The sequence below is a fragment of the Salvelinus fontinalis genome, chromosome 30 (genome assembly GCF_029448725.1).
Source record: "Salvelinus fontinalis isolate EN_2023a chromosome 30, ASM2944872v1, whole genome shotgun sequence".
Lineage (NCBI taxonomy): Eukaryota > Metazoa > Chordata > Actinopteri > Salmoniformes > Salmonidae > Salvelinus > Salvelinus fontinalis.
The window spans coordinates 35,992,831-36,019,174 of NC_074694.1; the positions used below are offsets into that span (position 1 = coordinate 35,992,831).

A 26,344-nucleotide genomic window follows, 5' to 3' on the forward strand; every position below is an offset into this window, starting at 1 on the left:
TAGCATAGTGAAATAGTTGAGTAGATTCCATGTTCTCTTCTCACCTGCACGTTTACCCTCAACTGGATGTTCTACTTGGTCTCTCCCCTCGGGATCCTGAGACAAAGATTGCTATCCAACTGTTTTTAAAGAAGTGCTGATGGGCGTAAACAAGATAAATCAATGGTCTCTTGATACCCTGCTAAACAGATGGTCCAAATCTTATTGGTCGCTTACACATATTTAGCAGATGTTATTGCAGGTGTAGGGAAACACTTGTGTTCCTAGCACCAACAGTGCAGTAATATGTGAGAGATATACAAAAAAATTAGATACTGCAAAGTTGCTTAGGAGCCAGAAACAGAGCGGACAGGTCTATCTGCACCATCTTGCCCCCCATTTTCGATTAAATGTGGCTCTAACCCAACTTCAATTCCTGTAGGCTATTATGAATTCTAATGCATTTCTATGGTTTACAAAAAACAGCCAGGCAATGCAGAGAACAAAATGCATTTAATCAGACATATTTTCAATGACAACAGCAATGACATAGACAAACACTGGCAATTGTCCCAGTAATTGCCCACTTGAGACTGAACCTGACTGGCTGTGAGAGTGGGACCTGTCAGGAGCCCACCACAGAGAGAAGGTGTGAGAGATGAAATGTATTATTTACTCTTCAGATGACAACCACCCCTGACGGCTGCCACTAAAATAAATGACCATGACATTCTACACTTTTGGCCCCATTCGAGCAGGACAAAACAATACTCCATCCTCCAATGTGTCCCTTGTCTACTGCTCTCCAATCACAGGCTGCGTCTCCAAAGTACATTTACAAAACCGTTTTGTACTTGCCATGTTAGTGTATATACTATTTTCAATTTTTTTAAAATAATGAAAAAGTTTAAAACATAATGTAAAAGAATGAGAAACAAAATATGAAAATATTCACATATGTACATAGCTAGTTTTCTAACAATAGTTTTTAAATCAAGTAAGCAATATCAACTCCTGGCCACTGTTGACTAAGTCATTTCCTTGCTGTTCTTGATCTAAGCTGCCTCCTGATAATGAGATGGTCGCTTTCTTTCTCATCTTGATCAAGACCAATGATCTGCAACATAAGAACAAAACAATATTAGCTTGCACCAGTCGTTTGTTAATACCACCTAAATAGATAAAGTTTACACAATCTATGTCTGTTTTTAAAAAGAGACACCATCAAAGTCCCACCACCCGATGAGATTGGGCCATCCTTCCAAATCTTAATGCAAGTATGGAAAACTTCAGTATTGGATTTTTGTTTTATTGGAAACACTCACTGGCTGTTAACGCTCATATTTGATTAGCTCCAATTAGAAATTACATTTCTCCCAAGGAGAGGAATTTCCAGTTTTTTCCTGTGCCCATTTCACTACCGTGTCGGAAACAGTTTAAGTAGCATAGAGTTATTTTGTGTGAAACTTGCAGTAACTACAAAGCAAAAAGTAAGGCAAACACTTTGGCTTTGGTCCACCGTGTTCTGAATGCAGTTACCAGCTCTGCCATACAAAGGCAAAGAATAGTAACTAGACAAACAGTGAAACTATGAAAAATGCCTTTACAGTTAATTTGCTGTCCAAACAAATACAATTGAAATCGGAAGTTTACATACACTTAGGTTGGAGCCATTAAAACTCGTTTTTCAACCACTCCACAAATGATTTGTTTAACTATAGTTTTGGCAAGTCGGTTAAGGACATCTACTTTGTGCATGACACAAGTAATTTTCCCAACAATTGTTTACAGACAATACTTCACAGTATCACAATTCCAGTGGTTCAGAAGTTTACATACACAAAGTTGACTGTGCCTTTAAACAGCTTGGAAAATTCCAGAAAATTGTCACATTTTAGAAGCTTCTGACAGGCTAATTGACATCATTTGAGTCAATTGGAGGTGTACCTGTGGATGTATTTCAAGGCCTACCTTCAAACTCAGTACCTCTTTGAATTTTTTTCCCATGATGTCAAGCAAAAGAAAAATCAGCCAAGAACTCAGAAAAAAAACAGTAAACCTCCACAAGTCTGGTTCATCCTTGGGAGCAATTTCCAAACGCCTGAAGGTACCACGTTCATCTGTACAAACAATAGTACACAAGTATAAACACCATGGGACCACGCAGCCGTCATACCGCTCAGGAAGGAGACGCGTTCTGTCTCCTAGAGATGAACATACTGTGGTACGAAAAGTGCAAATCAATCCCAGAACAACAGCAAAGGACCTTGGGAAGATGCTGGAGGAAACAGATACAAAAGTATCTATATCCACAGTAAAACGAGTCCTATATCGACATAACCTGAAAGGCTGCTCAGCAAAGAAGAAGCCACTGCTCCAAAACCGCCATGAAAAAGCCAGAATACGGATTGCAACTGCACATGGGGACAAAGATCATACTTTTTGGAGAAATGTCCTCTGACCTGATGAAACAAAAATAGAACTGTTTGGCCATAATGACCATCGTTATGTTTGCAGGAAAAACGGAGACTTGCAAGCCAAAGAACACCATCCCAACCGTGAAGCACAGGGGTGGCGGCAGCATGTCAGGGTGCTTTGGGACTGGTGCACTTCAAAATAGATGGCATCATGAGGCTGGAAAATGATGTAGATACATTGAAGCAACATCTCGATATCAGTCAGTAAGTTAAGGCTGCAGCCCGACGCCGGTACACTTATGACAACAGCCAGCTCAAGTGGAGGGCGCGAAATTCAAAATATATATTTTTTTAAATATTTAACTTTCACACATTAACAAGTCCAATACAGCATATGAAAGGTACACATCTTGTGAATCCAGCCAACATGTCCGATTTTTAAAATGTTTTACAGCGAAAACAGCACGTATATTTATGTTAGCTCACCACCAAATACAAAAGAGGACAGACATTTTTCACAGCACAGGTAGCATGCACAAAGCCAATCTAACTAACCAAGAACCAACCAAACAACTTCATCAGATGACAGTCTTATAACATGTTATTCAATAAATCTATGTTTTGTTCAAGAAATGTGCATATTTCAGGTATAAATCATAGTTTACATTGCAGCTACAATCAGAAGTTGCACCGAAAGCAGAATTTACAGAATTTACAGACACCAACGTCAAATACCTAATTACTCATCATAAAACATTTCTGATAAATACATAGTGTACAGCAATTGAAAGACCGGCATCTTGTGTTTCCAGACAATATTTCCGATTTATCAAGTGTTTTACAGCGAAAACACAATATAGCGTTATATTAGCTCACCACAATAGCCAAAAACACAAGCAATTTCCCAGTAGCAAAAGTAAGTGGTCGTAACAAACAAGCAAAAGATATAATTTTTGACTAACCTTGATTTTCTTCCTCAGATGACAGTCCTATAACATCAGGTTATACATACACTTATGTTTTGTTCGAAAATGTGCATATTTAGAGCTGAAATCAATGGTTACACCGTGTGCTAACTTAGCTACTTTTCCCCACTACGTCCGGATCTTTCCTGACACACATATTCTGACCAAATAGCTATTCATAAACATAACTAAAAAATACATGTTGTATAGGAAATGATAGATCCATTAGTTCTTAATGAAATCGCAGTGTTAGAATTCTAAAAAATAACTTAAATTCTGATATGCAGCTTCGGTATAGCTAGAGTACCCAAACGTTGGCCGCCCACGACTAGTTCACATGCACGACAGATATATGAAATAGCATCAAAAAATGGTTCTTACTTTTGCTGATCTTTCATCAGAATGTTGGACAAGGTGTCCTTTGTCCAGAACAGTCGTTGTTTGGAATTAGAACGGACACTTTCCCTCTTCATTTAGCACGCGCGCTAGCCGGGACATTTGCACATTTGTGGCCTGCTGGAGGTCATTTTGCAGGGCTCTGGCAGTGCTCCTCCTGCTCCTCCTTGCACAAAGGCGGAGGTAGCGGTCCTGCTGCTGGGTTGTTGCCCTCCTACGGCCTCCTCCACGTCTCCTGATGTACTGGCCTGTCTCCTGGTAGCGCCTCCATTTTCTGGACACTACGCTGACAGACACAGCAAACCTTCTTGCCACAGCTCGCATTGATGTGCCATCCTGGATGAGCTGCATTACCTGAGCCACGTGTGTGGGTTGTAGACTCCGTCTCATGCTACCACTAGAGTGAGAGCACCGCCAGCATTCAAAAGTGACCAAAACATCAGCCAGGAAGCATAGGAACTGAGAAGTGGTATGTGGTCACCACCTGCAGAATCATTCCTTTATTGGGGGTGTCTTGCTAATTGCCTATAATTTCCACCTTTTGTCTATTCCATTTGCACAACAGCATGTGAAATTTAATGTCAATCAGTGTTGCTTCCTAAGTGGACAGTTTGATTTCACAGAAGTGTGATTGACTTGGAGTTACATTGTGTTGTCTAAGTGTTCCCTTTATTTTTTTGAGCAGTGTATATTGAAAAAAACATATGGTCAGATGTATCAAATAAAATCAAAGCCGGAGATATTGGTCGTCCATAACGGCAGCTAAACAGAAGGCAATCCCACTGTCCAGCGCGCGCTCCTCAGAGTACCGGAAATGAGGGACACGTCATACAAAGAGCCTGTATTCAACGTCAGACCAAGATAAACACGAAATCTCTTCTCACAGCCTCTTGACACCCAGGGGAAGGTCTATGAAGTGCACGTAGACTCTTACGTTTCATGCCCATGTATAGGCAGGAAGAAAAGCAGAGCCTCGATTTCAGACTTTTCACTTCCTGGTCAGGAAGTTTGTGCCAAATGAGTTCTGTTTGACTCACAGATATAATTCAAACGGTTTTAGAAACTAGAGAGTGTTTTCTATCCAATAGTAATAATAATATGCATATTGTATGAGCAAGAATTGAGTACGAGGCCGTTTGAAATGGGCACATTTTATCTGGCTACTCAATACTGCCCCTGCAGCCCAAACAGGTTAAAGCTTGGTCGCAAGTGGGTCTTCCAAATGGACAATGACCCCAAGCATACTTCCAAAGTTGTGGCAAAATGGCTTAAGCACAACAAAGTCAAGGTATTGGAGTGGCCATCACAAAGCCCTGACCTCAATCCTATAGAAAATATGTGGGCAGAACTGAAAAAGCGTGTGTGAGCAAGGAGGCATACAAACCTGACTCAGTTACACCAGCTCTGTCAGGAGAAATGGGCCAAAATTCACCCAACTTATTGTGGGAAGCTTGTGGAAGGCTACCCGAAACGGTTGACCCAAGTTAAACAATTTAAAAAGGCAAGGCTACCAAATACTAATTGAGTGTATGCAAACTTCTGACCCACTGGGATTGTGATGAAAGAAATAAAAGCTGAAATAAATGACTCTATTATTCTGATATTTCACATTCTTAAAATAAAAGTGGTGATCCTAACTGATCTAAAACAGGGAATTTTTACAGGGATTAAATGTCGGGAATTGTGAAAGACTGAGTTTAAACTTCCGACTTCAACTGTATGTTGTAGGTAGGCAAGTGATAAAGCGCTGACGCATTATGATATGCATAAAATATCACTTATCGACCTACAACATAATAGCTGGCTAACAAAAAAAACATTGAAACTGAGAAATGGCTTTACTGTTGGCACAGTTACTGCTTTTGCCATTGTAGGGCAGCAAACTCTACCCCTTTTTATTGGCTTCATGAGTAGAATTTTCCCAGGCTTTCAAACAGAACACAAGAAGCCTGGGCTTCTGAGGCCAAGTTCCACCCAGTTGCCACTCACCGGATGAGATGGGATGTCCAGAGGAGAGGAGATCTCTGTCTTGTACAGTTTCCTCTTGGTCCTCTTAGGTTTCACTGATGTGGCTTTCTCTCGCTTGGTAGAGCTTCCATTTACAATCCCCGTAATTGTCTTAGCTATGGATAGAGACCGACATGTAGTGTATATATATATATATATAAATATTAGACAATGTCTGATGTGTGTGCAGAACATTGACATCAGTAAAGGACAATAACCAAGTCTTGCTAACCTTCAACCCCGAGCAGAGTTGGGGAACTCTGGATGAAGTCTCCAATCTTCTGGAGGGTTCCATCCTTTTTGGCTTTCAGACTTGCTGGTGTCTGTTGTTTGTTCTGGTCTGTTTTTACACCGAGCACTGTCGGCGACTGTTGACATAAAATATATATACAGGATAAGCTTTACTAGTCACAGTCAAATAGGATTAAAAGTCTAGATTCTCTTCTCACCTGCATGTTCACTCTGTTGTTCACCCTCAACTTGATATTCTTTATGTTCTCACTTTCCACAGGGTCCTATGGGACAGAGAGAACATTTTAGGATTAGTGACACACACAGTGTTGTATCAAATCAAATTTTACTTGTCACATACACATATTTAGCAGATGTTATTGTGGGTGTAGCGAAATGCTTGTGTTCCTAGCGCCAACAATGCAATAGTATCTAAAAATGATTCACAATAATACACAAATCTAAAAGTAAAAAGAATGGAATTAAAGAAATATTAGATTGAGCAATGTCAGAGTGGCATTCTAAAATACAGTAGAATAGAACACAGTATATACACATTTGAGAAGAGAAAAGCAGAACGTAAACATTAAAAAGTGACTAGTGTTTAATTATGAAAGTGACCAGAGATTCTATGTATATAGGGCAGCAGCCTATAAGGTGCAGGTTTGATTAACCGAGTGGTAGCCGGCTACTGATGGCTATTTAACAGTTTGATGGCCTTGAGATAGCTGTTTTTTTGTCTCTCGGTCCCAGCTTTGATGCACCTGTACTGACCTCCCCTTCTAGATGATAGCGGGGTGAACGGGCTGTGGCTCGGGAGGTTGAGGTTCTTGATGATCTTTTTGGCCTTCCTGTGACAACGAGGGATGTAGGTGTCCTGGAGGGCAGGTTATTTGCACCCGGTAATGCGTTGGGCAGACCACACCACCACCTGGAGCCCTGCGGTTGCGGACGAAGTTACTGTACCAGTCGGTGATACAGCCCGACAGGATGCTCTCAATTATGCACCTGTAAACGTTTGAGGGTTTTAGGGGACAAGGTCAAATTTCTTCAGCCTGAGGTTGAAGAGGTGCAGTTGCGCCTTCTTCACCATTTCAGATCGTCAGTGATGTGTACGCCGAGGAACTTGAAGCTTTCCACCTTCTCCACCGCAGTTCCGTCTGTGTGGATAGGGGCGTGTTCCCTCTGCGGTTTCCTGAAGTCCACAAGCAGCTCCATTGTTTTGTTGACATTGAGTGGGAGGTTATTTTCCTGGCACCACTCTCCCAGGGCCATCACCTCCTCACTGTAGGCTGTGTCTTCATTGTTGGTAACAGGCCTACTACTGTTGTGTCGTCTGCAAACTTGATTGAGTTAGAGGCGTGCGTGGCCAGTCATGGGTGAAAAGGGAGTACAGGAGGGGGCTGAGCACACACCCCTGTGGGGCCCCTGTGTTGAGGATCAGCGAAGTGGAGATGTTGTTCCCTACCTTCACCACCTAGGGGCGGCTCGTCAGGAAGTCCAGGACCCAGTTGCACAGGGCGGGGTTCAGACCCAGGGCCCCAAGCTTAATTATGAGCTTGGAGGGTACTATGGTGTTGAATGCTGAGCTATAATTAATGAACAGCATTCTTACATAGGTATTCCTCTTGTCCAGATGGAATAGGGCAGTGTGCAATGCGATGGCGATTGCATAGTCTGGATCTACTCAGGCGGTAAGCAAATTGAAGTGGCTAGGGTATCAGGTAAGAGGCGTGATATGATCCTTCACTAGCCTCTCAAAGCACTTGATGATGACAGAAGTGAGTGCTATGGAGTGATAGTCATTTAGTTCAGTTACCTTTGCTTACTTGGGTACAGGAACAATGATGGACATCTTGATGCAGGTGGGAACCTCTGCGCATGCTCCGAGGACGCGGCTAAGGATGCCGTATGGGCCGGCAACCTTGTAAGGGTTAACACTCTTAAATGTCTTACGTCGGCCACGGTGGAGGAGCCCACAGTCCTTGGTAACTGTGCCGCCAGCGCGGCCCACGTTATCCTCAAAGTGGGCGAAGAAGGTGTTTAGCTTGTCCGGGAGCAAGACGTCAGTGTCCGCGACATGGCTGGTTTTCCCTTTGTTTCTGGTGGTTGTCTATAGACCCTGCCACATACGTCTCGTGTCTGAGCCGTTGAATTGAGACTCCACTTTGTTCTGATGTTTTGCCTGTTTGATTGCCACGGAGGGAATAATTACATTGTTTGAATTTGGCCATATTCCCAGTCACCGTGCCTTGGTTAAATGCGGTGCTTCGCACTTTCAGTTTAGAGAACGCTGCCACCTATCCACGACTTCTGGTTTGGGTAGGTTTTTATAGTCAGTGGGTACATCTCCTATACACTACCTGATGAACTCAGTCACCGTATCTGTGGATGTTAGGCTACCCGGAACATATCCCAGTCCATGTGAACAAAACAATCTTGAAACATTGATTCCGATTGGTCAGACCAGTGTTGAATAAACCTTAGGCAGAAACTCAAAACAGGAAGTACCCGTGCTATAGGAAGTGAGGAGCAAAATGGAGGCGTGATCAGATTTACCGAAGGGAGGGCGGGGGAGTGCCTTGTAGGTATTTTGAAAAGTTGAGTAGCAGTGGTCCAATGCTTTACCAGAGCAAGTACTAGTCAATGTGATGGTAGAACTTCGGAAGCGTTTCTCAATTTGCTTTGTTAAAATCACCATCTACAAAAAATGCGGCCTTAAGCTATGTGGTTTCCAGTTTGCATAAAGTCCAGTGTAGTTATTTGAGGACCGACGTGGTATCGACTTGAGGGGGAATATACACGACTGTGACTATAACCGAAGAGACTTCTTTTGGGAGGTAATATGGTCGGCATTTGATTGTGAGGTATTCTGGGTTGGGTGAACCAAAGGACCTGCGTTTCTGTATGTTATCACAAACACACCAGGAGTTGTTAATCATGAAACATACGCCACAGCCTTTCTTCTTCCTAAGAAAGTTCTATATTCCTGTCGGCGCGATGTACTGAGAATCTAGATGGCTGAATGGATGGGGACAGAAAGAGCCAAGGAGGAGATCCTCGCCCTGAGCTAGTCTACTTTATTATCCAGAGACTGAACATTAGCGAGTAATATATACTCAGAAGCGGTGGATGGTGTGTACACCTCCTGAGTCGGACCATAAGTCCACTCCGAATACCTCTTCTCCGCCGGTGGTGTTTTGGAGCAGCCTCTGGAATAAGTGCAATTGCCCTTGGGGGTACGAACAAAGCATCCAATTTGGGAAAGTTGTATTTCTTAATGCTGGTGGGTTACCGCTGCTCTGATATCCAAAAAGTTATTTCCGGCTATATGTAATAACACAAAAAAAGTTTCTGGGCAAATAATGTAAGAAATAACACACACAAAAACAAAATACTGCAAAGTTGCTTAGGAGCTAGAAGCAGGGCTGCCACTACAATAAGGGGTCAATTCTTCAGCACATAAAGTCAAAATGGTGCCATCCTTCTTCTGTATATGTATAGCATAATTGGGATCTAATTTCAAAAGGGATCTGGTTAAATCTGTTATAAATTTTTCCAACGTATCTAATAAAAGGAGGAAAAGCAACCAGGACCTTAATAATGTCCAATCTGGCCTGAGACTGAAATGTGAAGGGACTGAAGGGATTGTGCTTGTAGTTCCCACAACTGTTTATAAGTCTCATCTGTTGATGTTGCTCTTGTTCCTTTGGCATAGGTCTGTTAGTGAAAGCAATACGGCGGGTGGGGGGGGGGGGGGGTTGATTTAGCAGAACAATACAATAAGGATGTTTGGAAAGGTCCTCTGGACTGAACGTTAACGCAAAGCCACTATCTATACAATACAGCTTCTGTAGGGTTGTTATTATTGTTCACTGACCTTAATCCTACTGAACAAATAGAAGGGTTGCTTTGAGGTAGTTTGTCAGTGCAGTGAGAGAGGACAGACACTGTTGTGTTTATAGTTGTCTATCTGCGCCTTGGTCTCTGGAAGGGCTGGGTAATACCCAGTCTGTTAAGATGTTCTCATCCCCTCCACCTCTTACTCAAATCTCTCACACATGCATGCACAAGCAAAATCAAATGCAAAGCAACCCAGTGTGACAGAACTGGCTCTCCATGTCTACATTTTGGAGGAAGTGTAATGAGATTACCGTGAAATATAACTACATATCCATTCAAAGTCCACACCTGTTGTATTCGCCGCATGTGACAAATACATTTGATATGCCATGTTAGCCTAGTGGTTAGAGCGTTGGACCAGTAACCAAAGAGTTGCTGGTTCAAATACCCAAGGTGAATAATCTGTTGATGTGCCCTTGAGCAAGACACTTGACCCGAATTTGCTCCAGGGATGCCATATTACTATGGCTGACCCAGTAAAACACCACATTTCACTGCACCTATTAGTGTTGCACGGTATACCAAAACATCTGTACTTTTTCTTAATAGAACCTGAAAAACGGTTCGGTACTAGAATTTGTTCCTACCAGGAGGTCTGTCAAAAGTGTTTCACGTTGTCTACTGATTGAGAGAGGACCAAGTCTCTCTATCAGCACAGCCGATGTCCCCTTATAACACAAGAGCACCGTGCCTGCTCCACTTACTCATTGCCAGCTCTAGCCGGTCCCGAGGAACCACTGCACTCACTGTGAGTCTTGGCTGCATCACCGCTCATGCAGCAGAGGAGTTAACATACTTGAATAAGGCAACACGGCATGTAGAAATGTTGAAAACGTTAATTACTGTTCGCAAAACAATGTCCATTACAGGCTAGAACACTTCACATTGCGAGAAAATACCGGTAGCTTCCAGCGTTGTAGGCTAACTTTCCTTGCTAGCTTACAGCTGTAGGTAACATTTCACTACCCTAGTACCTTGTCTGTGATATGCAAACCATAATGCAAAATATTGCTCATTTCAAAAGGTGAGTGTCACTAAAAACGTTATTAATTCACATCATCTCCCCCCGCCAGCATTACGTCTCTCCCAGTCAAGACTATCTTTGCTCGAGCCTCAAACTAAGTGTTTGTTTGAGAGAATGAAGGAATGGGTCTTACAGAGCGCACACTTTAAAAAATAAGATTTTCTTCTATGCAAATGTTGATCAGTACAATAGAATAAGGCCCAAATGGACGGTTGCCGCATGAAATCAACCAAAACAAGCTCAATAACTCAATGCATGCATGTGACAATAAAACAATTTAAAAAATTTATGGTTTTCAGTCAAATGTCTTCTGGACCTTCTTTTCTAGACATATCCGTTATCCTATCACACACACTTTGAAATGTACCTTCTCCATCTCGTTGCTATTCCTCTTCCTGGCTGAGCGGGTGATTTTGATGTTCACAGACTTGTTCTCTCCCTGCCTCCGGACGTTCAGCTTGTTGGGGTGCAGAGGGGTGAACTGGCTCTCCAGCTTGGGGAAGCAAAGCTCTCGCCTGCCGTCTGTGGACACCTGCGGGGAGTCCAGTACCTGCCCAGACAGACCAACATCACACCACTATTTATTATCCGATTCATCAAATATGAATGTTTCTTTACACCCTTACTGGGATAAGTCCATCCCTGATTTTGTGGCTGAAATTGCAAAAAATGACAAGAAAATAGTCAAACATGAGAAGCAGCTATACTGAACCAAAATATAAAACGCAACATGTAAAGTGTTGGTCCCATGTTTCATGAGCAGAAATAAAATACCCCTGAAATTTTCCAGACACTTATTTCTTTCAAATGTTATGCAAAAATTTGCTAACATCCCTGTTAGTAAGCATTTCTCCTTTGCCAAGATAATTAAAGTTGAGGGAGCGTGCAATTAGCATGCTGACTGCAGGAATGTCCACCAGAGCTGTTGCCAGAGAATTTAATGTTCATTTCTCTAGCATAAGCAGCTTCGCCTCCAATGTCGTTTTAGAGAATAAGTAAGACCAACCGGCCTCAACCGCAGACCACGTGTAACCACGCCAGCCCAAGACATCCACATCCAGCTTCTTCACCTGCAGGATCGTCTGAGACCAGCCACCCGGACAGCTGATGAAACTGAGGAGTATTTCGGTCTGTAATAAAGCCCTTTTGTGGGGAAAAACTAATTCTGATTGGCTGGGCCTGGCTCCCTAGTGGGTGGCCCTCCCAGGCCCACCCATGGCTGCGCCCCTGCCCAGTCATGTGAAATCTATAGATTAGGGCCTAATGAATTTATTTCAATTGAATGATTTCCTTATATGAACTGTAACTCTGTAAAAAAAAAGAAGGAAATTGTTGCATGTTGCTTTTATATTTTTGTTCAGTATAAATGATTCTCTGATGTATACTGACATCTTGTGTTTGGAAATTGGAGTGGTCTTGGAGCTCACTGAGCTTGTGCTCTTTCTCTGCGTTTCTCTCCTGCATCTCTAATTTGAGGACCTCAACTTTCTTTGAAGGTTGTTTAGACAATTTCACCTGGAAAACAGACATTAGCTTAAAAAGGCAGACAATACTTATGGTGAGAAATACTGTCAATTGCTGTGTGAAGTGCACCTGCTTTCCCTGCAACTACATATATATAATTTAGAGGGAAAGAAGTGATAAGACACAGGCTGGTAACTTCTCTTCAATGATATATGGATCAACGTTAATGCTATAAGATTTATGTGATCCTCAGAGATTAGAAAGGTAAAAAGTTAGCAATGTCCCACTAAATTATGCAGAAATGAGGGATTAGGTCACAGAAACCCCTATTCTGAACGTCATTCATCAACATCCCGCTTCCTACACACTCTGAAACTCCATTGAGTACTTCCTCTCACCCAGAGATGCCATAAAGCCCAGCAGTTCTAATGTGTTTATTAAATCAGAGTCAGGATGATCCCATTACCTCTTCAGTCTGCAGCGTGCTACGGCAGAGCTCCTTTTGACACTCCCTCATCAACTCTGGAGCAGGGCACTGACTCTCCTCCTGCTCTGGCCCTTCGGCTCCCTCCTTCAGAATTGCCCTCTCTTCAAGGCACTTCTGGTTCTCCACCTCATGCTGCTCATTAACCAGCTAGGAGGACATCAAAAGGAATGATTACTTCCCTCACCACATGTGTGCATACAGGGTCCTGCTTCAAACAGAAACGTAAATTGCCAGAGTTTCAGAGAGACTTTGAGAATGAGTGTGAGCATCAAACGACAGCTCTTACCTTCAAGCGCTCTTCAGTCCGCTGACGTTCCCGCTTCACGTTCTCGCCAGGACAGTTGATCACATGAGAAAACTTGGCACTGTTCACGTTTTTTGGAAGGCAGCTGTCCTTCAAACTCATCAGCTCTGAAATGCAAAATTTAGACATGGGTGCAAATTCCCCCCAAACATTCTGAATGAAGACATGCTTAAATCAGTGGGGTTTTCTTTTTTTAATCGTGTGACCACTCACCTCGACTTAAAGCCTCAATCTCTTTCATCTTAGCCTCCAGAATCTGCTCTTGTTCGGTTTGTGTCCTCTCCTGCTCTGTCAGTGCAAGACGCATGTCTTCAATCACCTTCTCCTTGGACTTATTTATATGACTTTCCTCCACCTGGGCCAGTTTCCGCTGAGCCTCCCCTAGTCTCGCTTGCAGAGCTCCGCACTGGGCCTCCCTCTCAGCCAGCTGCTTCTCCAACTCCACAACCCTCTCAGAGCTGCCTCCAGAGGCCTGCACCTGAACCTCCAGGTCCACGATTCGCTCCTTCAGGTGGCCTGCCATTTGTTCGAGGTCAGAGTAACTCTTCGTAATTTCATTGTAAGCCCCCTTCTCTAATTCGTAGTCCTGCAGGTTGAATTGTGCCTCTGACCGCAGTGTCTCTAGCTCATGTCTCAGCTGGCTGCAGAGTTCTTCCTGTCCAGAGAGCAGCTCTCTGACCTGGTTGAGCTCCTGCTCCAGGTCAGCTATCCACTGGTTCTTCTGGAGCAACTGTTCCACCACACTCTCACACTCCCTTTTCATTGCATCTATGGTGTCATGGAACTTGGAGTTGTTCCTCTGCACAGAAGAGACCTTCAGTTCCTCCGTTTCCTTCCGGAGTCGTTCAGTTTCCAAAGTCAAGGATTCAATGGTTTTGGATTTTTCGTTGGATTTGTCTTCGAGCTCCTTCAAGAGTGCTCTGGCTGCTTCTAGCTCCTCTAAAAGATTGGCGGACCTCTCAGTCTGTTCAATAAGTTCTGTTTGGAGAGTTTTCACTGAAGACTCCGCTTTCTGTGATGTCTGCTGGAGCTGGAAGATGCCGTTGACCAGTGCTTTGTTGTCTTTAGAGAGCCTGGCTATCTCTTTCCTCTCTTTCTCCAGCGAAGCCATCACAGCTTCACAGTCATCCGTCTGCTCCTCCAACTCATCGGTGATCTTCTGTAAGGTCTGTTCGAACGAAACCTCGCGTTTGAGCTCATCGGAGTCTACGTTCTTTCTTTTTATCTCTCCTTTGACCGTCTCCAACTTCTGAACCATCGCCTCGTGTTCTTCTTTTAACTGTGAAATGGTCATGTCTTTTTGATGACATTCCGCCTGGAGTTTCTCCAACTCGCCTGTTAGAATAACACGCTCATCCTCAAGACTCCCTGGAGAGAGAGGGGCTGGTCAGACACATACAGAACTCTAAAAGTAAATAAGGACCATTAGCCCCGATACAAGATGTTACTCCTTTCATCTTTTATGACTACCTTTCTTCAGGGCAGGCTGATCATCAAGGTTTTCCAGGACATCAGCATGGCGGTTCCTGCCCTCCTCAGCACTGGGACCGTCCCGGCTCATACACTTACAATTCTGTTTCAAGCTCAGAATCTCCTCCTTGATGGAGTCAACCAAGGCCGTCTGTTGTACAAAAACAGTGAAAGGGATTGCATATAGAGGTTCTGTGATTGACATATTACAAAGCACCCCCATATGCACCATTAATGCAAGTATGAAATCATTAGTTCACGTAAGTAATTTACTTACATCCCTAGTTGCAGCCTCACTATTCTGGTCTATTGCTTCCTGCAGCTTGGTTATCACCTCATCCTTCTCATGGCAGATTTCCATTAAGGCCTCAAACGTCCGTGTCTGAGATTCCAAATTCTGCATAAAACCAAAATATGGAAAAGCGTTAACTCTAACCCAACCTTTCATTCAGTATTCACATGGAACAAAACACATCTCCATATCAGCCAGGCTTACCTCCTTCGCATCCTCTAGCTGCCCGCACAATTGTTTCAATTCCATGCTCATTTCGTCCATTTCTGTAAACAGAGAGAAAACACACTTAAAGGGATACTTGGGAATTTTGGCAATAAGGCCCTTTATTTACAGTGCATCCTCATTTTGTGACATTACAACCTTATTCTAAAATGTATTAACATGTTTTCCCCCCCTTATCTAAATCATATTTACATAAATATTCAGACCATTTACTCAGTACTTTGTTGAAGCACCTTTGGCAGCGATTACAGCCTCGAGTCTTCTTTGGTATGACGCTACAAGAGTGGCACATCTGTATTTGGGGAGGCTCTCTCCTTCCCCTCTGCAGATTCTCTCAACTGTCCGGTTGGATGGGGAGCGTTGCTGCACAGCTCTTTTCAGGTCTCTCTAGAGCTGTTTGATCGGGTTAAAGTCCAGAATCTGGCTGGACATTCAGAGACTTGTCCCAAAGCCACTCCCGCATTGTCTTGGCTGTGCGCTTAGGGTCGTTGTCCTGTTGGAGGGTGAACGTTCAACTCAGTCTGAGGTTCTGAGCGCTCTGGAGCAGGTTTTCATCAAGGATCTCTGTATTTTGCTCCGTTAATCTTTGCCTCGATCCCGACTTGTCTCCCAGTCCCTGAAAAACATACCCACAGCATGATGCTGCCACCACCATGCTTCACCATATGGATGGTACCAGGTTTCCTCCAGATGTGACACTTTACATTCAGGCCAAAGAGTTCAATCTTGGTTTCATCAGACTAGAGTCTTAAGGTGTCTTGGCAAACCAAGCGGGCTGTCATGTGCCTTTTACTGAGGAGTGGCTTCTGTCTGGCCACTCTACCATAAAGGCCTGATTGGTGGAGTGCTGCAGAGAAGGTTGTCCATCTGGAAGGTTCTCCCATCTCCACAGAGCAACTCCAGAGCTCTGTCAGAGTGACCATCGGGTTCTTGGTCAACTCCCTGAACAAGGCCCTTCTCCCCCGATAGCCCAGTTGCCAGGCAGCCAGCTCTAGGAAGAGTCTTGGTGGTTCCAAACTACTTCCATTGAAGAATGATGGAGGCCACGGTGTTCTTGGTACCCTTCCCCAGATCTGTGCCTCGACACAATCCTGTCTTGGAGATCTACGGAAAATTCCTTCGACCTCATGGCTTGGTTTTTGCTCTGACAACTGTGGGACCTTCTGTAGACAGGTGTGTGCCTCATGTCCAAACAATTGAATTTACCACAGGTGGACTCCAATCAAGTTGTAGAAACATCTCAAGGATGATCAATGGAAACAGGATGCACCTGATCTCAATTTCAAGTCTCATAGCAAAGGGTCTGAATACTATTGTAAATAAGGTATGTATTAAAATAAATAGATTTGCAAAAATTTCTAAACCTGATTTCAGTTTGTCATTATGGGGTATTGTGTGGGTCTGAATACTTTCCGAAGGCACGCTACTTCCCCAGAGTCAGACCTCTGTCCAGTATGAAGGAAGCATGCTAGCAGATACCCATAGACTTCCAGTCATTGCACTAAGGCTAGTTAGCATTGGCTTACGAAACTACCTCCAATTCCTTCATACTGGACACATAGGCATAAAAATGGTATCTATGAGTTTATCTGACTCTGGGGATATAGATAAAGGGCCTCATTGCCAAAATCCCAAAGCATTCCTTTAAGCTAAATCCTGAATATTTATCAGACATGGACAAATCACAGTTGAGACACACTATACACACCATTTGTTTTGAGGTTGAGTTGCTGCTGGGTCTTGAGGAGCTCCTCTGATAAGTCATCCACTTGCTTCCTCAGGCTGACTTCAGTGCCAGGAGACTCAGGCAGGTCCACCAAACAGGTCTGTGCAGCCTCCGCATCCCTCCTGATTCTAGCCAGGTCGTCTCGCATTGCGTCAATGATCCCCTCCAAGAGCTCTACCTTATCCTCCTGCGACGGAAAACAAAGATATCAGAACTCAACTCATTAAATAAGGACAGGTAAGGATGTTAGTGGTGAAGTTGTATTATCTGCATGATCTGATATTATAACCTGTGTCATGACGCTAGCCATTTCAGTGAATTGGCTAGGAGAGATGTGAACAACCCCCCCCCCCCCCCCCCCCCATTCCCACCCATAAGCTCCTGTTAGGGGGGCAGTTATGACTTTACAATCACGTCGTAAATTTCTTGCAGAGAATCTTGTCTCCCTGACCATGGCGTAAAGGAGAGAGAGGGTCACAGTAGAACAAATTATACTACTACCCAGAATTTGAGAATTGACCAATATTCCTATTTTGGAGAACGTGTAAACGGTCAGTGGAGAAGCCAGCTATGACCCGGTCCGGTTTGTTTCATGTTTGTGACCTCATGAAAGACAATACAGCCAACTTAATCTAACTCTGTTTATACAGGTTCCTCAGTTATGAGGCTTGCATCTAATTCTTGTATAAAATTAATGAGTAAAGATTAAACTATTTGCGAAATTATGTAATGTCACGTTAACCTTTAAAATTAGAGAATTGGCTTCCCATGTAAAGTTAAACTAAGTCAGTAGCCACACCCAAGTGAATAGACATTGGTTGGAAAAGAACCAACCCCTTTTACACTCTTGAATAAAAGCCTCCGCGACGAAAAGTCAACTCAGTTCCAAGTACCGTGAAGACTAGTCCTCACGTTTATAAGGTCTTACTATAATTTCAACTCCACAGACCAGGAAACGAGAGCTTGCTAGCATGCGCAAATCTAGTACGAGAACACTGACCGACGTAGAAGCATCTCCAGAGTGAGATGAACCTCTCAGACCACGTGAACCTCTCACACGACAACCCGGAAGATTCTACAAAGGACAATGGCAACATCGACTGGGCAAACCAGAGCCTCACATCACCAGCTCAACTATCGAAGCAAGCTTCACGTAAATACAATGCATTGCTTTTCCGAATGAGCGATCGTTAGTGGCATATGAATTTGTGAAAATAGCTTCCCAGGTCCGATAGAGACCCATGTTCCTTAGTCTTCCTTCCAAAACCCCCTCTTCTCTCTGAATCAATCGTGTTATAACCAAACTGTTTTTGTTTAGTCCACTAGGGACGGTATTAACTGTATGTTATTATGGATTGTATATTCTGTAATTGTTTAATTAGTTAGTAAATAAATTGAGCCAATTTGTGTATGGATCATTCATAAGTAAAGGCTGGGTTCGTGCAGATAACCAAGAATTTTACGAGGTTCAGATGAGACTGATGGAAGGTAATAATAATAATTCATTAATAGAAGACTAATTGATCAGATATTAACATATCTGAAGTGTCAGTCGGAAAATTATGACTCTGTAAACCAACATTTCCCGTGGTACCCTGACTTCCTGGTTAATTAAATTAACATGATTAGTTTAATCACGTAATAATAATTACAGAGAATGGATTTGATAAAATAAGTCTTCACATTTAATGACAAGTCAGACATGACACCTGTGATGTGAGTATGACTTACCTTTGTCATTTCCTCGTCACCAGTGACACTTGCACACTTGCTGACACTTTTGCTGACTAAATTCTTCAGGATCTCCAACCTCTTGTCCGCTCTGTCCTCGATGATCTCCCTCTCTTTGGCAAGACGCTCACTGCATGACAAAAACATTGTTCAGTCAATGCATCTACAGACAATGGCCAAGATTGACAGATCTTTCAAAGAGAGGGAAATGCGACGACTACTTACTTGTAGTCACTTTCCATTTTGGAGAATAGCTCCATGAACTCGATGGTGACCTCTTCACGGATATGAGACTCCAACGCCAATTTCTCAGCTTCTTCCTTCAGAAGTTTCTCCCTCAGTTCCTCCACCAGAGCAAACTGGCCCTAAAATACACAATCAAATCCATCTTTTGTAATTGTACTTAAGGATCCCCATTAGCTGCTGCTACTCTTCCTGGGGTCAAGAGACACTAGGGCCAGTTATTTACAATCACAAAGTAAAATATTACATAACACGTTTCACAACATATTAATTGTATTCCCTCAGGCCACTAAACAACTACCACAGCTCTACAATACCTCGGTGTCTCGTCACAGTCCCTGCCGTTCCATAAAAGTGTATTTTAATATTTTATCTGATTCTACTGCTTGGATCAGTTACCTAATGTGGAATAGAGTTCCATGTAGCCATGACTCTACGTAGTACTGTCTCTTCACAATCCCCAAGTCAAGAACAGACTATGAGAGGCATAGTCTGTTCTTGACTTGGGGATTGTGAAGAGACCTCTGGTGGCATGTCTTGTGGGGTATGAATGGGTGTCAGAGCTGTGTGCTAGTTGTTTAAACAGACAGCTCGGTGCATTCAACATGTCACCACTTCTTACAAGTAATGAAGTCAATCTCTCCTCCACGTTGAGCCGTGAGAGATTTACATGCATATTAATGTTAGCTCTCCGTGTACATTTAAGTGCCAGCCGCGCTGCTCTGTTCTGAGCCTATTTTAATTTTCAGAGGCCCCTCTTTGTGGCACCTGACTGAACAGTAGTCCAGGTGCGACAAAACTAGGGCACGTAGGACCTGTCTAGTTGATAGGGCTTTTTAAAAAGGCAGAGGGGCGAGTTATTACTGACAGACTTCTACCCATCTTCGCTACTGTTGTATCAACATGTTCTGACCATGACAGTTTATAATCCAAGGTAACTCCAAGCAGTTTAGTCACGTCAACTTGCACATTATTTATTACAAGATTTAGTTGAGGTTTAGGGTTGAGATGCAGTGCCTTAGACCACTGCGCCACTCAGGAGCATCTGGTCAAACACAATTTTCTCAAAAAAATGTACTACGGGATGGTAAAAGGCTGATTGGTCAACTATTTGAGCCAGTAAAGGGGGCTTTACTATTCTTAGGTAGCAGAATGACTTTTGCTTCCCTCCAGGTCTGAGGGCACACACTTTCTAGTAGGCTTACATTGAGTTATACTTGGATGTGTAGGGTCAGTGTTTGTTTCTGGCATGTCATGTCTAAGTTTGCTAATCTTAAATATCAGTGGTTATGTGATGAATGAGCCATCTGATTCAATGAATGATGGAGCCGTTTGCCTTTTTACCCTACATTTAATTTAAGGTGCTCCAAAGCTTTTTACTATCATTCATCTTTGTTTCATAGTATAGTTTCTTCTATTTATTCAGTTTAAATCACATGATTTCTCAATTTGCAGTACTTTGCCAATCAGTTGTGCAGCCACACTCATTTGCCATTACTTTTGCCTCTTCCCTCTCAACCACACACACATTTTCGATTCCTCTTCAATCTACAGGGATTTAACAGTTTAACAGTCCTTTTCTTAATGGGTATTAGTAACTGGAATAAGCTATTTTATAAAATGTGTCAAGTGCAGCGTCTGGTTGCTCCTCATTACACACCAGACTCCAAAAATATTCTTTACATCAACAACATAGGACTCACTACAAAACGTATTGTATGACCTCATACTCTATTAGGCCCAGCATTTGGAATTTTGGTTTTCCTAGATATTGCTAGTATATTGTGATCACTACTGTACATCCGATGGATTTGGATGCTGCTTTAAAGCAAACTTTTGCAGCATTAGTAAAGATGCGATAATTCCTGTGCTGTTTAATTACCCTGGTAGGTTGACTGATAACCTGGTTCAGGTTGCAGGCACTGGTTAGATTTTGAAGCTGGGCAGCTTGAAAGCCAATCAATATTTAGGTCACCCAGAAAATACCACTTGATATCACATATTTCATACGTTATCCAGATTGGAGGTCAACTGATTAATTAGGGCCGATTTCAAGTTTTCATAACAATCGGTAATCTGCATTTTTGGACATCGATTATGGCCGATTACATTGCACTCCACGAGGAGACTGTGTGGCAGGCTGACTACCTGTTACGCCAGTGCAGCAAGGAGCCATGGTAAGTTGCTAGCTAGCATTAAACTTATCTTATAAAAAACATTCAATCTTAACATAGTCACTAGTTAACTACTCATGGTTGATGATATTACTAGTTTATGTAGCTTGTCCTGCGTTGCATAGAATTGATGCGGTGCCTGTTAATTTATCATCGAACCACAGCCTACTTCACCAAACGGGTGATGATTTAACAAGCGCATTCGTGAAAAAAGCACTGTCGTTACACCAATGTACCTAACCATGAACATCAATGCCTTTCTTAAAATCAATACACAAGTATATCTTTTTAAACCTGCATATTTAGTTAATATTTCCAGCTAACATGTATTTCTTTTAACTAGGGAAATTGTGTCACGCGTTCTGTGCCAGCAGAGTCAGTGTATATGCAGCAGTTTGGGCCGCCTGACTCGTTGCGAACTGTGTGAAGACCATTTCTTCCTAACAAAGACCAGAATTAAAATTTGCCAGAATTGTACATAATATTGAAGGTTGTGCATTGTAACAGCAATATTTAGACTTAGGGATGGAACGGTTCCGTATTTCACTGAAAGAATAAACTTCTTGTTTTCGAAATTATAGTTTCCGGATTCGACCATATTAATGAACTAAGGCTCGTATTTCTGTGTGTTATATTATAATTAAGTCTATGATTTGATAGAGCTGTCTGACTGAGCGGTGGTAGGCAGCAGCAGGCTCGTAAGCATTCATTCAAACAGCACTTTCCTGCATTTGCTAGCAGCTCTTCGCTGTGCTTCAAGCATTGCACTGTTTATGACTTCAAGCCCATCAACTCCCGAGATTAGGCTGGCAATACTATAGTGCCTATAAGAAAATCCAATAGTCAAAGGTATATGAAATACAAATGGTAGAGAGAAATAGTCCTATAATAACTACAACCTAAAACTTCTTACCTGGGAATATTGAAGACTCATTTTAAAAGGAACCACCATCTTTCATATGTTCTGAGCAAGGAACTTAAACATGAGCCTTTTTACATGGCAAATATTGCACTTTTACTTTCTTCTCCAACACTTTGTTTTTGCATTAGCTAAACCAAATTGAACATGTTTCATTATTTATTTGACACTAAATTGATTTTATTCATGTATTATATTAAGTTAAAATAAAAGTGTTCATTCAGTATTGTTGTAATTGTCATTATTACAAATATATATAATTATTAATCATCCGATTAATCGGTATCAGCTTTTTTTTGGGGTCCTGCAATAAATCGGTATCGGCGTTGAAAAATCATAATCGGTCGACCTCTAATCCAGATTCTAAGTGTTAGCACTAGATGGTCTATAGCAGCTTCCCACAAGAATGAGCTTTAGGCGAGGCAGATGAACCTGTAGCCATTTTACTTCAACAGTATTTAACATGAGATCCTCTAAGCTTTACAGGAACGTGGTTCTGAATATAAAACAGCAACACCTCCAACATTGGCATTTCTGTATTGCCTGTAGATGTTATAACCATGTACTGCTACCACTATCAAAAGGTATCATCTAAGTGAGTTTCAGAGATAAATCAGAATATGAATGTCATGTTACTAGCAAGTTATTGATTTCATGAACCTTGTTTCTTAAGCTACATAAATTAGGTTACTTACATTGTGTCTACCAACACCCCTGGGATAATGTAGATTTGCTGAAGCATTATGACAACTCAGCGACACAATGGTAGGAATTAATTGAGCTGGGCCATTGATAAGTCATTGTCTCAACGCAGCCTTATTACGCTGTGAAAGGATCCAGGAACCCAAATTATTCAGGTGGATCCCATCCTCCTTATAAAAAGGAGGATTTTTCAAAGTCATGTAAAGTCAGTGAAAAAGAACCAGCATATCAACATACTGAATATGAACATAACCTACATTGAAGTCCTCAAGCACCGTCTTGTCCTCTTCTCCCGCCTCCAGAATAGTCTCCTCTGCCATGCTCTCATCGCAACTTTCCTCTTCTTCATAATCATCATCCTCCTCTTCATCCCCATCTTCCTGCACATCTTCTAGAGTTGTTTCCCAAGCCACCATGGAGCTCTCCCTCCTACTCCACAGGTTCTTGCAGCCAGCATTGTTGATGATGAGGGACACATCTCTGGCAGATCTCTTTGGAGCAATGGCAGGGACTGGTTTGATGTTGAGGACCACCACCTGAGAAGTCATAAAGAAATTCAATAAATGAGCAATTTGGCCACCTATATTACCAACCACAAGCTTACTTTTCCTTATAAAGCTCCACTGACTGACCTTTTGAGCGATGGCGGAGAACTTGAGGACGTTGAGCGTCTCGTCGTACATGGAGGCACACTGGTTGATGTTGACGATCATGCAGGCTTTCCCTCGACCACAGAAAAAGCCCTGGAGGTAGTGTGTGAGCTTGCTCTCTCTGAAGGGGACATGTTGTTGGAACCTGAACAATATTTACATAGGATAAAAGGAGCATTACATTGGTTTATTAGAAACAAACATGCAGTCAGTGTTTGTAAAAGACTAAATCTGTATACAGGTCAAATACTCACTTTGCTTGTTGGTTGAGCCTCAGAGCATTGATGCATTTGCCCAGAGTGAGCAATGAGGTGTTGATATTGCCAGCCTCTTTTAGCTGCACTCCTTTATTCTGAGTCTTTGCACATCTCTCAGATCCAGCCAGATCACACAACGACAACCTTAAACATAACACGCAACTATGAATGAAAACACAAGACAATCTTGAGAAAAGCAGGAGAAAAAAAAATGTAATAACTTGGTCACTTACTCGCTAATTGTGTGGACTCTGGGTATACCAACATCTTCAATCCGCAAGATACGAATGGAAAATATGCTATGGCTTCTGCTTGAGACGTTGTTGAGCTTTGTGCAGGAGAAACTCTGGTTCTTCTTTCCTATCTTCAGGACTTTGTAAGCCTCGTCTGAATTATTTACTTGAACCCACTTTAAATCTACAAGAGAAACCATGTGTATTTGAATGTTCTGTACGAACTGAAATCCCATAGCTTCTAGGCTAATTCATCACATATTCAATCAAAGTGACATTACCTTTCACAAAGGCGTTTCCCTTGATGTCTTGGGACAGCCGAAGGACGGTTCTTCTATGTGAGCCATTAGGAATGGGCTCCAGTAGGTCGTAGATATTCTCGTTGTAGATTTCACAAAAGGAAACCCACACAGAGTATTTAGTGTGAGAGTCCACATCCAGACAGAAACTGTCTCCTTCCCCCTGATCACTGATGTCGCTCAAGGAGGAACCTGTCAAACAACAAATCTTACATTTAATTGTAACAATGAGTCACATATAGTATCAAGAAACTCATAAAATACATAGCTACTGTACTTTGCATACTCTAGGCCTGCAACAAGTTTCTTACCCTCCAGAATTGTTGACCTGCAAGTGGAGCTCATCGTGCTTTTCAGAAAATCACTCTGAAGAAAAGAAACAGTGGGAAAGAAAGTAGGATGAGACTAATTTACATTTCATTAAGAAAGCAAAGCAGGGGGGAATTGTGCGAGAGGTTTTACTGTTAAACCTCACCTCCTTTGACAGTCTCATGAGGTTTCGCTTATTAGTAGACTCTTCATCCTGCTGGTCCTTTGTGAGCCTAGTGAAGTCTCTGCATCGATGTGGTTTGATGTTGTTCTGTGCATAGACCCTGCCCTCGATGCTGTTGAAGATCACGTTCAAAGACCTTGGAAGAATTCCACCATCACTCTCAGGGCCTGGAAGCAAAAATAGACAAAGTGTTAAAAAGGCATGAAGCCAAAAGTGTTTAACATGAACCCGTAGCAGTCACTTTTTTTATTTATTGTGGTGAGCATCTGTTATGAAACTGAGAGGTCAAAGGGCAAATTGAAACATGCTAAAAGAATTCTGACCAAGGAATGTGAATGTCTTCCCGGCGTTGGTGACTCCATATGTAAAGACAATAGAATTCCCTCCTTCTAGAACATCTCTGACCAGACGTTTCACTGTGCCATCAAACATTTGCCTCTGTGTAGTGTCAGGGCCATATACCTGGAGGGGGGGGTTAAACAGTTTAGGAAAAATGGCCACACTCCACACACATTTTTTTTGAAAAGCCAATCTTTACAAATAGCTACTAATTAAACAGCTGGAAAAGGCCTCACCTGAGAGAACTGGAATCTTTGGGTGGTCTGAGTGACTGGTTTGTCACCATCTGAGTGACTGGTTTGTCGTCTGGTTGATAAAGAGCTCCTAGGAGCCCTGAGTAAAACAGTGTCTGGTGGCTCCATGGACACACATTCCTGGATTTAAACAGAGGAAAAGGAGCACGTCAACAAATGCACTCTGATCAGCAAAGGACCACTGACTGACCATCCTGCCCCTTGCTACTGCAGGAAGTGTCTTGACACAGGTGCAATCCTATTGAAGATTTTCTAAGTCATATTCATCCAATCCAAGGGTACTTTTCATTGGTTGTAATAAATTGAAATAATAATGTGACTTTACAGTATATCAAGTTCCTTTTGCAGCAGATCAATCATGATCCTTATCTCAGTGTACTACTGTAGGTGTCATGGGACAATACCTGAGATTCACCACTTTCATTCTCTACTGTGGTAAAGGGACGTATCCTGAGGTAGACCCGCAGATGCTCTTTCTCAAATAATACACAATCCTGTAGGGAGAGATGAATATACAGAATTGCTTGGGGTATTGTGTTTAAAAAAATAAATAAAGTAATTACCAAAAGGTTGCTAGCTATATAGATGATATTAAAACATCTGATAACATAAGCCCCTAGTTAGCTAACGTTAGCTTGTCACATCAAGAAAAATTCCAATACAGTACAAAATCAAACCTGTGGCAGAGCAGATGCAATTGCAGAAAAATCAGCAAACAAGTCCTTTCTCAAATCCTCAACAACTATAGGCCCCACTCTCTCTGGTTTCTTGTCCAAACACGTATCCATCACTCTATAAAAAGAGACATTTCACATTGTTTATGATGAAGTCCTTCACTATTTAGCTAGCCTACAATAAATTAGCCAAGGCAAGGCTAGCTGTTATGTTACCGTTGTGTCTTGCTGGAAAGAGAGAATAGCAAACACGTTGGCACAGACAGAGTAAAAAAAAGTTATGCATCCATCTTTCGTAATCTGATTAAAATCGTTTAACTACTGTAATAACTCACGTTTGTGTGTTTTTATTCATCGACACATTGATGTAGCTAGCTACAGTCCTCTCCATTCGTTTTTGAACAAGTTGACCGCGGTCTAATTTTCAAACTGGACCAATCAGAGAACTTGTAGTCCGCATACGGTTGTTGGCTACAACATGTCCCA

The 26,344-nt window shown here is 42.4% G+C and overlaps 1 protein-coding gene across 2 annotated transcripts; it reads right to left on the reverse strand.

The window, feature by feature from the left end:
• Nucleotides 1–473: 473 nt before the first annotated feature.
• On the reverse strand, nt 474–26,296 carry LOC129829135 (kinesin-like protein KIF20B). Of its 2 annotated transcripts, XM_055890696.1 has the most exons (26): nt 26,194–26,296; nt 25,862–25,976; nt 25,589–25,678; nt 25,167–25,304; nt 24,915–25,053; nt 24,574–24,758; nt 24,410–24,464; nt 24,081–24,290; nt 23,800–23,983; nt 23,564–23,710; nt 23,292–23,454; nt 22,917–23,195; nt 18,847–18,986; nt 18,622–18,751; nt 16,873–17,077; nt 15,144–15,205; nt 14,925–15,044; nt 14,648–14,798; nt 13,391–14,545; nt 13,160–13,284; nt 12,853–13,020; nt 11,290–11,472; nt 6,214–6,279; nt 5,997–6,132; nt 5,747–5,880; nt 474–1,096 (listed from the first exon to the last, which is right to left on the reverse strand). In XM_055890696.1, the coding sequence occupies exons 1-26, from the start codon at nt 26,247–26,249 to the stop codon at nt 1,013–1,015; spliced, it is 4,620 nt and encodes a 1,539-aa protein (XP_055746671.1). In that variant the 5' UTR covers nt 26,250–26,296; the 3' UTR covers nt 474–1,012. The 2 variants fall into 2 exon arrangements, with proteins under 2 accessions (XP_055746671.1, XP_055746672.1); XM_055890697.1 differs by lacking the exons at nt 474–1,096; nt 5,747–5,880; nt 5,997–6,132; nt 6,214–6,279; nt 11,290–11,472 and adding an exon at nt 11,492–12,437.
• Between the last annotated feature and the right edge of the window lie 48 nt (nt 26,297–26,344).